The sequence below is a fragment of the Ostrea edulis genome, chromosome 9, assembly GCF_947568905.1.
Source record: "Ostrea edulis chromosome 9, xbOstEdul1.1, whole genome shotgun sequence".
NCBI lineage: Eukaryota > Metazoa > Mollusca > Bivalvia > Ostreida > Ostreidae > Ostrea > Ostrea edulis.
In genome coordinates, this window is record NC_079172.1 from 54,901,000 (window position 1) to 54,915,177 (window position 14,178).

Here is a 14,178-nt window from a genome sequence, read left to right on the forward strand (position 1 = left end):
TCACCGTGAGGTGGTTGGAATGACACACGGTTCTGGTGGGGAGTTTCGTCCTCTGTCATTCGACGAATGAAGTGGTGTTAAGTCGCTTTGAGAATAAATTCGTGCATTGTTGGACGATAAATGGATAATTGATGTTTGTCAACTTTCCATCTCTGTTGGAATGAACTTTCGTACACAGTAACATCCATTAAATCCGAGACCTGCTTTGTCAATTGATGCCACCTCAAGTTGTTAACAAAGGCAATAAAACAAATTATACAAACCCTTTCGTAATTAAGGTAACTATGAATTTCATGTTTACAGATTATATTATACCTCTTATATCTATGATTAAATGCAAACGTGTTAGACTTTACTAAAAAAAGGATATTAACAAATGTAGAGGGTTTTGTAACGAACTATATTTTGTGGCGGATAGAGTTCTCAACGACAACGCTATAATCTTTCAGATTTTTTTGGACGATCTGATATGAAAACTGTACAAAATAGATTTCTACACTGGTTACAACTGTCTAGGTGGACCCTCAACTAATTGATTATTCAAATTATGGCACAAAGACCAGAAGGAGAATAACTTTTTGAAATAAAAACAAATACACATTCCGATTGCAATATTTCGGATATCCAATATGAATTTTGATTTTCTTTACATCAAACTATAACTTAGAGCAACTGCTGTCCTCCCTACCTAATAAAAAGTGCGAATTTCTATTAGGCCTATCATACATCAATACGATAATTCTATATTACGTGTTATCTAATTGGTCAAGACAGTCACGTGCAAAGATTACAACTTCATATTCCCCTCAGACATTCTTATCATATTTCATTCCTTCAGGAGCCTTGTGCATTTTTCATAAACTCTACATCATATGGTTAACGTATTTTTAAATACGCAGGCTTATAATACACAGTCAAATCACCTGATTTTGGTTGATACGCAGACCATTTTTTCAGCATTCAGGGAGTTTGAGGAAACATGATAATCTGAAATGGTTATCATATCACTTTATTTCATCACGTGTACATTCTGTCACAATGTACGTTGACGGCACAATGCTATACACCGTTAGGATGAGCAGGACCACAATGGAAACTATCTATATATATGCTAATTTGTGTTATCCTGGATAAATAAAGGCTATCATTATTATTATTATTATTATAGCTCAGCAACAAATAAATGAGCGGATTCAGGATATTTTCACAATTTCAAGTTCCATTTATTGCATGAATTAATGTCTGGTAGATATTAAGATCTATTCGCCCAAGAAAAATTAATATTCCACTTGGGCGTTGCCCTCGATAGGGGAATATGCTTTTTATTTGGTGAATAGATCTTCATATCTCTCTTACTATCATGCAATAAACGTATAATGGACAATATATTAAACACAGTTACAATAGGTACAAAAATACATGTAGTTCACGTCCGAGATTTCGCACATCTTTAGTACAAAAATGTCATTATTTGTGCAATGAGTAGTGGAATAAAGTTTTCATTTGAGTATACAGATTATGTATTTAAAAAATCAATATATATCATCATTGTATAATCTTAATTATGTGTTAATAAACTTAATATATCGCTCAAAAATAAAATATTGTCTTCCTTCTGATTTTAATGATGATCTTTGCATGAAGTTGACTACTTTCATTTCAGTTTCATACAAGTGTCTACTTTGACATGTTTTCAGTTTCATACAAGCGTCTACTTTGACATGATTTCAGTTTCATACAAGCGTCTACTTTGACATGTTCAGGGCCGTAAATTAACCTTCAATTTGGAGGAGGCAGGAATTAGGCGGGGGTCTGGGGGCCGCCCAGAGTTCAGGCCCCCAGAGGCTGAGCACATTTTGTGCACACTGAACACGTTTCGTGCAAAATCCTTGATTCTAGGGCCTTCTAAGATGTTACTTGACTAACTCATTCTAAAAGAAAGATTTGGAATGCTTTTTAAGGGAGGTATCATGTTCTTAGTTATTGGAAACAACATAAATTCTAATGAACTTTAAATTTTAATTTTTTTTTGGCTCAAAAGTTGGAGGAGGCAGCTGCCTCCTCCGCCTCCATGTAATTTACGGCCCTGATGTTTTAACTGGTAAAAATACTGGTGATTACTTCCATGTTTTGTCTTAACCTTGTTTAAAATTCGGCTTTTCATTCCCGTAATAAAAACAATGAACCATCTATTGATTGCAATGCTAGTTTATTACTCTGTCTAACGATTGTTATCACTTGGTTCTCGACATAAAATTCATACGAACCATAAGCATAATACAAGTCGATCAAATCTTATTTCTATTGCCTGATTTAAGGAAAATATTACCTAAAGCAACGAAATATATAATGCACTTTTCAAAAGAAGCTGTGCTATCTTCGATCTTCCAGCTTTTGGGAGATGAAATCGACATCGTAACTTTAAAATTAAAGTAATTGTTTGCCTGCGGTGTACCTTTCTTAAATATATCTGCTAATATTTGGGGTTTTTTTTAGAATTAAAGTCACTGTATGATCAGTGGACATAGCGTCCCACTTGTGCATTGTAAATATTGAAGGATTCATTTTTCACGAGAATCCTCCTCTGTGACGTTGAAAGCGCGACAGCTTGCTTCGCCACTCGTTATCTCTAACAAGCTGTTTCATATCGAAAGAGGATCCACTTGTGATAACCTTTAAGGAATTATCAAGTTTCCTGGTTCATCAAATATTTGTATGACGTTTTGTTTATTTTAGCATCGTCTTTAACATCCCCTCTCCTATTTGTACACAAATTTTCGTCATTATACTTTTAAGTTAATAAATAACATTCTTATATATTCACCTGCTGTATCAAACCACAGGTAAACTAAATAACATGAAATATTCCACGTAAATTTTAATATATATAATATTTTTAATATATATAATATTATATGCACTATTAATTCCGTTAGGGAGATATTGATTTAGAGACTTCTCATGGGAATACGAGAGGTAATTCTGTTTCAAATGCTAAAGTATGCCAGAACAACTACTGACCGTTTACATACAAACAGGAGACGAATGATTCGCATTGAATCATATAATGATGTATCCTTGAAAAATTTAAAATGTTTAATATATTGAAGTATATCATACACTCATACAGTGTACTATACAGTGTACTCATACAGTGTACTCATACAGTGTACTATACAGTGTACTCATACAGTGTACTCATACAGTGTATTATACAGTGTACTCATACAGTGTACTCATACAGTGTACTCATACAGTGTACTATACAGTATACTCATACAGTGTACTCATACAGTGTACTCATACAGTGTACTCATACAGTGTACTATACAGTATACTCATACAGTGTACTCATACAGTGTACTATACAGTATACTCATACAGTGTACTATACAGTGTACTCATACAGTGGGGGAATTCATACATTCTGTAAATCACGACAATGATCAAATGAGAAATATATAGTTTTATTACAAAGTAAAGCTACCACCTGCGTTTTTCGTACATCGCGGAAACAATAATAAATTTACTGACAATGAAGAGTAATGAAGCCGTCAGCTCCAGATTTTAGCCAGAATAATGGTATTTCATATCAATATTCTGGCTCTGGAGATGTCCTGATAAGCGGTTTTCCTTTCGGGGAACTTCGATAACATCTTCACGTCTCAATTACCTGAGGCCTGATATTGTCAAGTTAGTTTTTGTGATCGCTGTTGCAAAGGAAGGTTGCTACAGCAATGAAAGTTATTTTTTTAAACCCATCATTAGATTCATTATTTTTATTCAATGTTTGTGTTTCATTTCTTTTATTGATTGCAATCAGTAACGCGAAAATGAAATTCATATAGGGTAATTTAGAAAATAACATGCACTCACACTAGTCATATGTTGAAAAAATTAAAGTGGACTTTCCACTTTCAAAAGTATTTTCATTACTTATTTTTTATGAAAAGAAAGAATTGTATAAATGAGTGAAAAATCATGTATTTTATCACAAAAAGATCTCCTTAGATGATAACATTTGACCAAAGATCTTTGATAGAGATCTCCAAATAGCGTTCGTGATGTAGTTCAGCAAACCTGAGACCAGTGAAAGAAATCCCTTTGTGTGTGACCATAAATATTGTACGTTTCATCCGACGACTTTGCAATATTACATGTACCCTTTGATGTCGACTCTTTTGATATACATGAAAGTAACATACATATGTAACAATTGACATAAGAGTGTAAAACATGCACAAAACAGAAAGAAAATTTCATAAAAACACATGAATAAATTATGAAATGATATACGCGTCGAAAATAAATGCCATTTAGAATGGGGGAAAACTCTAGAATAATTATTTAAAACAGGTGTTCAAAGCTGAAAACGTAAGATAACAAGCATGTAGCAAGATAAACAGGCTATTTGCACTGCTGTACCGTATCATCTGCACCCAATGTCTGAAGTAATAAGCTATTGGATTGTACATATGTAAATTGGAAAATGAAACTATCTATTATTCTCGCTGGCATACGGTTAGAAAATAACAGAATGATTGCAGGTTTGTTCAAACTCCTGACTCTTTTTCTGAGAGATGAAAAGAGGAATCGAAACCCGTATAGGAGGTAAAAATTAATCCGGTTTCAATGCAACTCAAAGGCAGGGCAAAGCAAGCCTGACATTTAATATAAAACATTTGGTATAAAAACTTTTTTCATGGTGCAAACTGAAATCAGACTCCCGAATTTGCTTTTATCACGTGTTATTTTTAACACGGAAGACAATAGAGGTGTATGCAAAAATACAGGGGTGGGCTAGGTTTTGCACAGATCAGGGTAATATTAGATTTTAATCGCTGTAGGAAAAAGAGGGTATTCTCTTCTTAGATACAGTGACCGTAAAATGCATGCAGCTTTAGGGCGTGAATTTGATTCTTTGATTTCTTTTTTCTCATTGATAGGAACAGACCAACATCCATACGACATTAAAGGCGACACTGTTTCCTTAGTATTTCACTGTATTGGTAACATATTAGATCTTAATCACCATAACCATTAATCCATGTATACTAGTAGTAGATCTCCAGTTTCCAAAGCATAGACCCCACTAAAACGTAAAAGCGCAGAGTATAGACCCCGCTAAAACGTAAAAGCGCAGAGTATAGACCTCGCTAAAACGTAAAAGCACAGAGTATAGACCCCGCTAAAATGTAAAAGCGCAGAGTATAGACCCCGCTAAAACGTAAAAGTGCAGAGTATATACTCTTACTGAAACCAGAAAGCGCAGAGTATAGACCCTTATTGAAACCAGAAAGCACAGATCATATAATCTTATCAAAACCAGAAAGCACAGACTGTAATCCCATTAAAACCAAAAACCACAAATCACAGAATATCATTCAAATCAGAAATCATAGAATATCACTGAAACCAGAAAGTACAGATGCAACAGTAGTTTACCACAACCGACACATCTAAGTATTCAAACCGATACATCGAAGTATTCAAACCGATACATCTAAGTATTCAAACCGTGACATCGAAGTACATCTAAGTATTTAAACCGTGACATCGAAGTATTTAAACCGATACATCTAAGTATTCAAACCGAGACATCGAAGTATTTAAACCGACACATCTAAGTATTCAAACCGATACATCTAAGTATTTAAACCGATACATCTAAGTATTTAAACCGAGACATCTAAGTATTTAAACCGAGACATCTAAGTATTCAAACCGATACATCTAAGTATTTAAAACGAGACATCTAAGTATTCAAACCAATACATCTAAGTATTTAAACCGATACATCTATGTATTCAAACCGAGACATCTAAGTATTTAAACCGACACATCTAAGTATTCAAACCGATACATCTAAGTATTTAAACCGATACATCTATGTATTCAAACCGAGACATCTATGTATTTAAACCGAGACATCTAAGTATTCAAACCGATACATCTAAGTATTTAAACCGAGACATCTAAGTATTCAAACCGATACATCTAAGTATTTAAACTGATACATCTAAGTATTTAAACCGATACATCTAAGTATTCAAACCGACACATCTAAGTATTTAAACCGAGACATCTAAGTATTTAAACCGATACATCTAAGAATTCAAACCGATACATCTAAGTATTTAAACCGAGACATCTAAGTATTTAAACCGAGACATCTAAGTATTTAAACCGATACATGAAAGATGAAGATAATCAACAGTGATCATAACTCCTTTAAACAATACAAAATAAAGAGTTGGGCAAACACGGAACCCCTGGATATACCAGAGATGGGATCAGGTGCTTAGGCGGAGTAAGCATCCCCTGTCGACCGATCACACCCGCCGTGAGCCCCATATATTGATCAAGTAAACAGAGTTATCCGTAGTCAAAATCAGTGTGCCAAGAACGGCCTTACAATCGGTATAAAACACGTCAGACAGCATTTGACGCAATGATAGGTTGTATTGGCAAACTAGATCGTTAAAATGACCATAGAATTTGCGAAATGCTGACTTTAAACGAGACTGTTGGAACCCCTGCACCATCAACTTGTTTGTCAGTAGCCTGCTTCGATTTAAAAACTGACCATAAGCAGAACAAGCTCTTGCCTATCGAATCAGTTGAGAGATATAAACACCATATGCAGGTGATAATGGAATATTGCTACATAAATATGGGAAGTTGACAATGGAGAAGCTGAAATCGGGATGATTTCAGCTTCTCCATCGTCAACTTCCCATATGTTTGTTATAAAGTGGAGTTGTTAGTTTGCCGTTAATATCTACTTTTAATAAAATATCTAAGTATGAAGTAAAAGTGGACGACTCTGTGGTGTCTTTTATTTCGAGTTTACTGGGATATATCGAATCGACATACAGTGTATGAATAAAAATCATTATTGTTGATAGATAATACGTCGTCGATATATGGAAATGTCGAATTGAAAGTCACAGAAAGATTTTTTCTTCTCACGTAAAAGTTTTTGAATAAATTCTGCTTCATAGGAATATAAAAACAGGTCAGCTAACAGTGGAGAACAATTCGTGCCCATGGGAATTCCAACAGGCTGTTGGAAGACCTGATCACCAAAGACCACGAAGATATTGTCAATGAGGAACTCTAGCATATTTTTTATTTCAACTTCCGAGCACTTGTGCGTGGAATCAGAGTGGCGTTAACAAAGTAATTTTTTGGATGACTGATCTCTAGATAGGAATATTTGCTTTTTCTATTTTTGTTGAAGAAGCAACTGTCTATGATGTCAAAAAGTCTAACCTTTAATTTATCGTGAGGAATGGTCGTGTAAAGTGTTGAAAAGGCATACGTTTTGATATTGTTCATTTGAGAAAAGTTTTGCGACTTCAAGTTTACTTAAAAGTTCTTCAGAATTTTTTAGAATCCGCATTTGATTTACACCACTTTTTGGCATATGTAGTCGCACAGTACGTTTGAAGTTTCTCCTTCACAGCTGTTAATATTTTCATGAGGAGCAAAGATAGGGGCTTGATAGAACATTTACTGGATCCAGCATTGTATCTTTGTAAGTGTTTTAAAGAAGTTCAGGAATCCAGTATCGGTACGGTAACTCATATTCATCCGACCCATTGACTGGGATATTAAATGTGTCTAATACTGGGGCATGTTTTTGAAGAATTTCGTCTTTTGAAAGGGTAGATGGAGTATAAGTACGATTACCAAAAGTGGAATTAATGCCAAGTTCGTTTAAAATACAGTTGTAATAATGAGCCTTACAAAGACAATGTTGTTACATGCTTTGTCAGCTGGAACCAAAACATATTCCTCATGTAACCTATCTAATTCTTTCATCATTTCTGATTTACTAAACACGTCTAAGTATTTACATTTTACCTTCGATAACTTTACCAATTCAAATGATAGCCATTTCCTCATGAATGTGAAATTTTGCGTATGAATCTTGATAAGTATAGTACGCCTATTTTCACAGATGAGAATATTCCGTCAGAAATTAAAGTAAAAATAAAAATTGATTTCATATTTCAAAAAAAACATTAGGGTATGAATAGCAACGTTTCACGGCGGCTTACTTTTCATGAAGGGCTAACGCGTCACAGTTTATGCTCTCATGTATTTTCAAAAATGATTTTCCCCCTTAAAATGTCATTGCCAAAAATATAACCAATTCCTTCTTCTCGTGTCAAGATATATATCGTGCCGGAGGCGGAAAGAGAATCATAATGATGTAACTAGGTACAACTTTCTGGTCATCAAATGAAGGGTAAGGTAGGTTTCTATTATGTCATAAATTGGGGGTCGGGTGTAAGCTTGTAGGGACCGTAAAATGTAACACTTCTAAAGGTATGTATAGGTTTGTTAACCTATAACACTTCTAAAGGTATGTATAGGTTTGTTAACCTGTGACACTTCTAAAGGTATGTATAGGTTTGTTAACCTATAACACTTCTAAAGGTATGTATAGGTTTGTTAACCTATAACACTTCTAAAGGTATGTATAGGTTTGTTAACCTGTGACACTTCTAAAGGTATGTATAGGTTTGTTTAACCTATAACACTTTTAAAGCCATATGTAGGTTTGTTAACCTGAAACACTTCTAAAGATATGTATAGGTTTGTTAACCTATAACACTTCTAAAGGTATGTATAGGTTTGTTAACCTGTGACACTTCTAAAGGTATGTATAGGTTTGTTAACCTGTGACACTTCTAAAGGTATGTATAGGTTTGTTAACCTGTGACACATCTAGAATGTAAGTGTATATGCATGGTTGTGCTAGGACTTGAATGTGTCAGTTTTATCCGTATCGTTTATGTATGATATGCAATGAAATAAACATTTAAGTCTAATTGTATGAACCCAATGTCATTTTGTATAACACTGATCACCAACAGATCCTAGACCCTATTTTTCATTTACATCCAAACAATATAACAATCATTATATGCTGCCCGTCAACCAAACAAGAAATAATAGCGCCCAACGTGCTCAGCGCTACCTGTTACCGATATATTTTACCATCCTATGTTTCTTCCCCCAAATTATCATATTCATTTATTGTGTATGATCTCAGTCTTCGCTCCCCAAATTCTTAACGAGTAAAACGTGTATTCCTCCTACATAATTTTGCTATCAAAGAGACAAGACCAAGAAATCCTGAAATTTGCACTTTTCTAAAACAAATAATAATCATCCTTTAATCTATCAACATCTTTTAATCCCGTATTCTTGATATCTGATGATGTACGTCGTACAACAGTAATTTCACGCATATTGATAACCTTTTACCACTTGTCTTTAAATTAGTTAATCTCCTTACTGTAGACAATACTAAAGAACTCAATAACGTGGGAAAAGTCTTAGTACAAGCTGTGAAAACACATACTTTAGCGTTGTAGGTTAATATTGTAATTATAGTATTTTTCTAATAACATGTGCATCTCATAATGTGATTATATTATATTTGTTATTTCTTTTCTTCCTATCTTCTCCTGTCCACTCACCCGTTGTTACCTTATGAAATTAGATATATTGTGTATATACATGTACATGTACTACATGTATTCCGATGAGTTGTATAACTCAAGGACAATAAAGAATGGGATCGGTCATTATTTCTGGTCGATGGCGATGTACATCACTACATCCATGATAATCGGAGTAATTTTGAAGATTTCAACGAATAAAAATGATTCAGCAAAATCCTTTTTTTTTTTCAAAATGTTTTCCACAACCCCATCTCTTAATCGGTTTTACGTTGAAGTGTAAGAGAAAAACATTATTTGTAAGAATATTTCGGAAAAGAGGTCAAATTTAAAGAAAGGCCACGAGATAAAAGAGTCAACGCACAAATATTGGTCAATTCTATTTTATTTTTTAGCCAAGATTCACACACATAAGGACCGAAATAAGCATATCTTAGATTATAATGATTAATAATTCCCAGCTTTCCGATTGGTGGAAATCTAACGAACTGTAAGAAATAGAACGGTGTGCTCACCCACATGCCTGTGTTTTAGCCTCGCGTTAGATCGGACCAAATTTAAATTGGGAATTTCTAAATCCATACGATTGATTTATTTTTAGTTGTTCAATGAAAACTCTCAACTCTACTCAGTTTCAACTAGATCTTGAAGTACAATGAAAGACGAATTCTCAAGACCAATTGTTGTATCAGTTACATCGAACCCAAACTAATTAACAAGTTCTACCAATTGTTGTATCAGTTACATCGAACCCGAACTAATTAACAAGTTCTACATATTTTAGAAGCTTTAAATTATTTCGTACAAAAATGAATCTTTTAATGATCAAAATTATTCATTAATATTCATTGACATTTTCTCGGTCAGTGCAATGCTTTAGCTTCTCTCAAACTACAATATTCCCCTCGCCCTCCGTGCCGAATTAACATTGTACTACAATATTCCCCTCGCCCTCCGTGCCGAATTAACATTGTACTACAATATTCCCCTCGCCCTCCGTGCCGAATTAACATTGTACTTCTCGGGTAACTATTGAAACGTCCTGAAAAAGTTCAGCATTTTATAATAATCCAAAAAATGTATGGTCATTAATAGATGTAACGTTTTAAAACAAAAACATTTACATGAAATAATGTTAGGATTCGTATATTTTATGAATTCAAACAATTTCCGTTTAAATACATTCAAAATGATTCTCTGACGCATTATATGCAGCTCGACATCTAATCATTCGCTTATAAATTTGGGACCTGTGCATATTTCATACTTGGTAGTCTTTACAGAGAAAGGTTCCTCGTACCGGCAAATCGTGGATTCGGCAGCTTTACATATCAAAGAAATTAGCATACAAAAAAGACCGTTTAAAATAAATTTGCTTAGATATGACCCATAGGGCCCCTATCATCCAAATATTTTTGTGAGACCTTCCCATGTTATATCACTGATTGATTTGAACGTCGTTGTTAGAAAGAACTCACGCTTCCGTTTTGACTTTACAACGGTACAATGTAACTGTCTCTTTCACGTTGCAGCCGTTCTCGCTTTAAAACTTGGTACACGTAGCATCTCCTTCTGTTACCACGGAAGGCCCCATTGCGAGTCTCTGCAGTGTTACTCGGTCCAACAAATCTATCATCATTTTTTCCAGTTAATAAAACATATGTAAAACAGCTCTAGTATTTTCATTTGCCCACACAACATAATTTTACCATTCAAGTATGAACTACTTTGAAGTAGTTTGTCACAAATAGCTCATCTCCACATCTGTTGAATAATGATAGAATTCTAAATTGTTTGAAACTCACCTGATATAAAACAATTTCATGGAATGATGTTGGGAATCATTATGTCACTCTACTTCATGTAGAATTAACCCATTCTCGAATAAGTCAGACACCGCTTTTCCCCACATTTCACAAAATGGAGAGAAGCAGATTGTTGATCCGCTTCCCAATCTGACATGTACAAGCGGATCAAAGATTTTATTCTTATCACACTGACATGTACAAGCGGATCAAAGATTTTATTCTTGTCACACTGACATGTACAAGCGGATCAAAGATTTTATTCTTATCACACTGACATGTACAAGCGGATCAAAGATATTATTCTTATCACACTGGGATATAATGAAGTTTCGTTAGTATTGAATAATTCAATTTTGTTTGTAAAACGCAATTTGGCAGACGCGATAAATTATACAGAACAAATTTGGTAGCAAAGTACCGGTATGTAATGTGGTTATATCTTACAATACATGTAGTTAATAAGCGTAATCTGTACCAAACTGTGAAAACCAAGTACCATACTAGTATTTTGCTATTAAATGCACCCTTTAACCATAACAAAATGACGGTTTCACGACTACAAATCCATGTCCACATTAGAATACAGATCTGTTCATTTTTAGAGCCCAGTTTTACGTATCACTAAGCATATCACTATGGTTTTTGTTATGATTTCATAAGCACCTGCTCTGGTCACGATGGGGGTCCCTAGACATTGGGACATTATGATTTGAAGTCATTTACTGCCGACAACTGGTGTAGATTTATAACGTGATCGTCTTATAGAAACTTTGAAAGTGTTAGGAGAATTTTAATTGCAAATAAGCGGATATATTGCACAATATGGTCTGGCTTTGGGTGTGGAGTTTCTTGTAGAACAGGATTGCACGCGACTCTTTCGCGCTTCTTTAGTCACCAGCACTTTTCTTTCAAACACACCTGCGCGGCAAAAAAAACAAAAAACCACAGGAAATCTACACGGCAGGTGAACGCGTGCCAACAAATAGAACCAGACGTTATTAAAGCACTTGCAGTATGCATTTTTTGTACAAATCATATTAAGATCATAACTGATTTGATGTTACCCCGACATTACGAAGACTTTTGTATAAAAAAAAAAAAAAAAAAAAATCGTCTCAGGTGAGATCACACGCATGTAATACCAACATCACGTATTCATTTAAACTCGTAAAAACTGTCCAGATTTCTGTCAAATTATAGGATACACAGACGCCACCGAGAGCCACTTTTACTTCTTTATGATTCATTAAAGGAAATTTTGGTCTTGTGATCATATGCTACAAATATTCTATTCAAAATTTAAGGTTTCAGATTCTCTGGTTTTTATGTCGCGCGTTTTAGGGAATGTCAATGAAACATGAGGTCCGCGGGCCATGGCGGTTACCTGAATGTCGATCGACCAACAATTTAAAAAAAGCTAGCCAAATTGAATGTTAAGCGGAATGACTATAAAACAAACTGTAGCCATTATGTAAAACTACACACACACACTCGCAATGTGTACTCCATTTTCTATAGATGTCTAGCAAACTTCGTTACTCTATATTTTCAGATCATGGATGCAAAACCCTCGTCTTTTCTGTGCGCGGTTGAGGCCTTACACTATCGCTGTATTCTTGCATCGCAGTCTCAAAAATTCAAAAATTTCAACGATCCAAATATACCTTCAAATATTTATTAAAGTTCCATACAAACCTAAAACTCACTTTGAAATTAAAATTACAACGATATCAGACCGCGATCATGCGTATAAAAACCAGCGCTGTAAATCAAACGTTTCTGGTGTCCCATTTCCCCCAGAGAGCGACAGTTCTACAACTACCAGTATTCATAATTGATTCGTACTGAGAAAGTGCCCTGTGTTGTAGATCATTCTTTCTCTCTGTATGTTTTGTGAATCCCCTGACCTTAGCGAACTTTCCAGCTTTTTATAGTATAGAACACCTACAGTAAATGTGTGCGCGCCCTTTTTTCTTGGTTTACAATTCGGAATGTATGACAACACATAATCAGTCTTTCACACGATTTCATTGAATGTTGCACTTATATCCGCCTCTCTGTCTGCACTTATATCCGCCTCTCTCTCTGCACTGTTGTCAAAGCTCGTATTTTCCTTGTTTTCATCCATTTCTGTCTCGTCTATCTGCATTTCCCTCTCGTGGGCCTCGCTGGAGTTGAGTTCCCCTGACTGGTCCCCAGGGTCATCTCCTTCTTCCTCCTCTTCACCCCCTTCATCCTCGTCCTCTTCTTCAGCATCCATGAGGAAAATCCTCACTCGTCTTCGTGACGAAAATAACTGAGGTGAGAAAAAGAAAATTGAGATCTCTGATGCCATTTCCCCCCAAAAAATCAACACCCAATAAATTTCAATCACGACAAATAGAAATAGTTCATTTCTGTGGTAAAACGATACCTCACACATGTGTACAGCTCTTTGTAATATTATACTTTAAGATCCTCTTTCACCAAAAAAAATCTACAGATAAAGTATCTAGTAAAACCCATCGCACCAGAAGCGGGTGTCACCAAACGCATTATAACTAATATATCTTACAGCTTTTACTTAACTTCTGTAAAAGCATTCCAATCACGCAATTTCGTTAAAACGTTTTAAAGAAAAAAAATGGCAACAGGAAATTATACCTATAATTATTTAATAAATGAAGAGAATAATATAACGAGTTAGTGTTTCATTTAATCTCTACCGCTCAATCACCTATCATTGTAGATTTCTTTTATGTCCTCTTGACCTGATTAAAAATATTAGATTTGAACGTAGACGCCAAAGAAATATCAGCGAAATGATTAACCCCACTTACACGTGCGATCTTCAATGCCATTAAGACGACACACGAGCTACACACACGTAAACAAATACACTAGAATATTTA

The 14,178-nt window shown here is 34.8% G+C and overlaps 1 protein-coding gene across 4 annotated transcripts in view; it reads right to left on the reverse strand.

Moving 5' to 3' along the window:
- Positions 1-12,946: 12,946 nt before the first annotated feature.
- Positions 12,947-14,178, reverse strand: part of LOC125658082 (anaphase-promoting complex subunit 4-like) — an 84,224-nt gene continuing 82,992 nt past the window's right edge. For all 4 annotated transcript variants that reach the window (XM_056149648.1, XM_048889173.2, XM_056149647.1 and 1 more), the window contains one exon: positions 12,947-13,583. In XM_056149648.1, the coding sequence (XP_056005623.1) occupies positions 13,305-13,583 (279 nt within the window). In that variant the 3' untranslated portion in view covers positions 12,947-13,304. The remainder of the gene's footprint in view (positions 13,584-14,178) is intronic.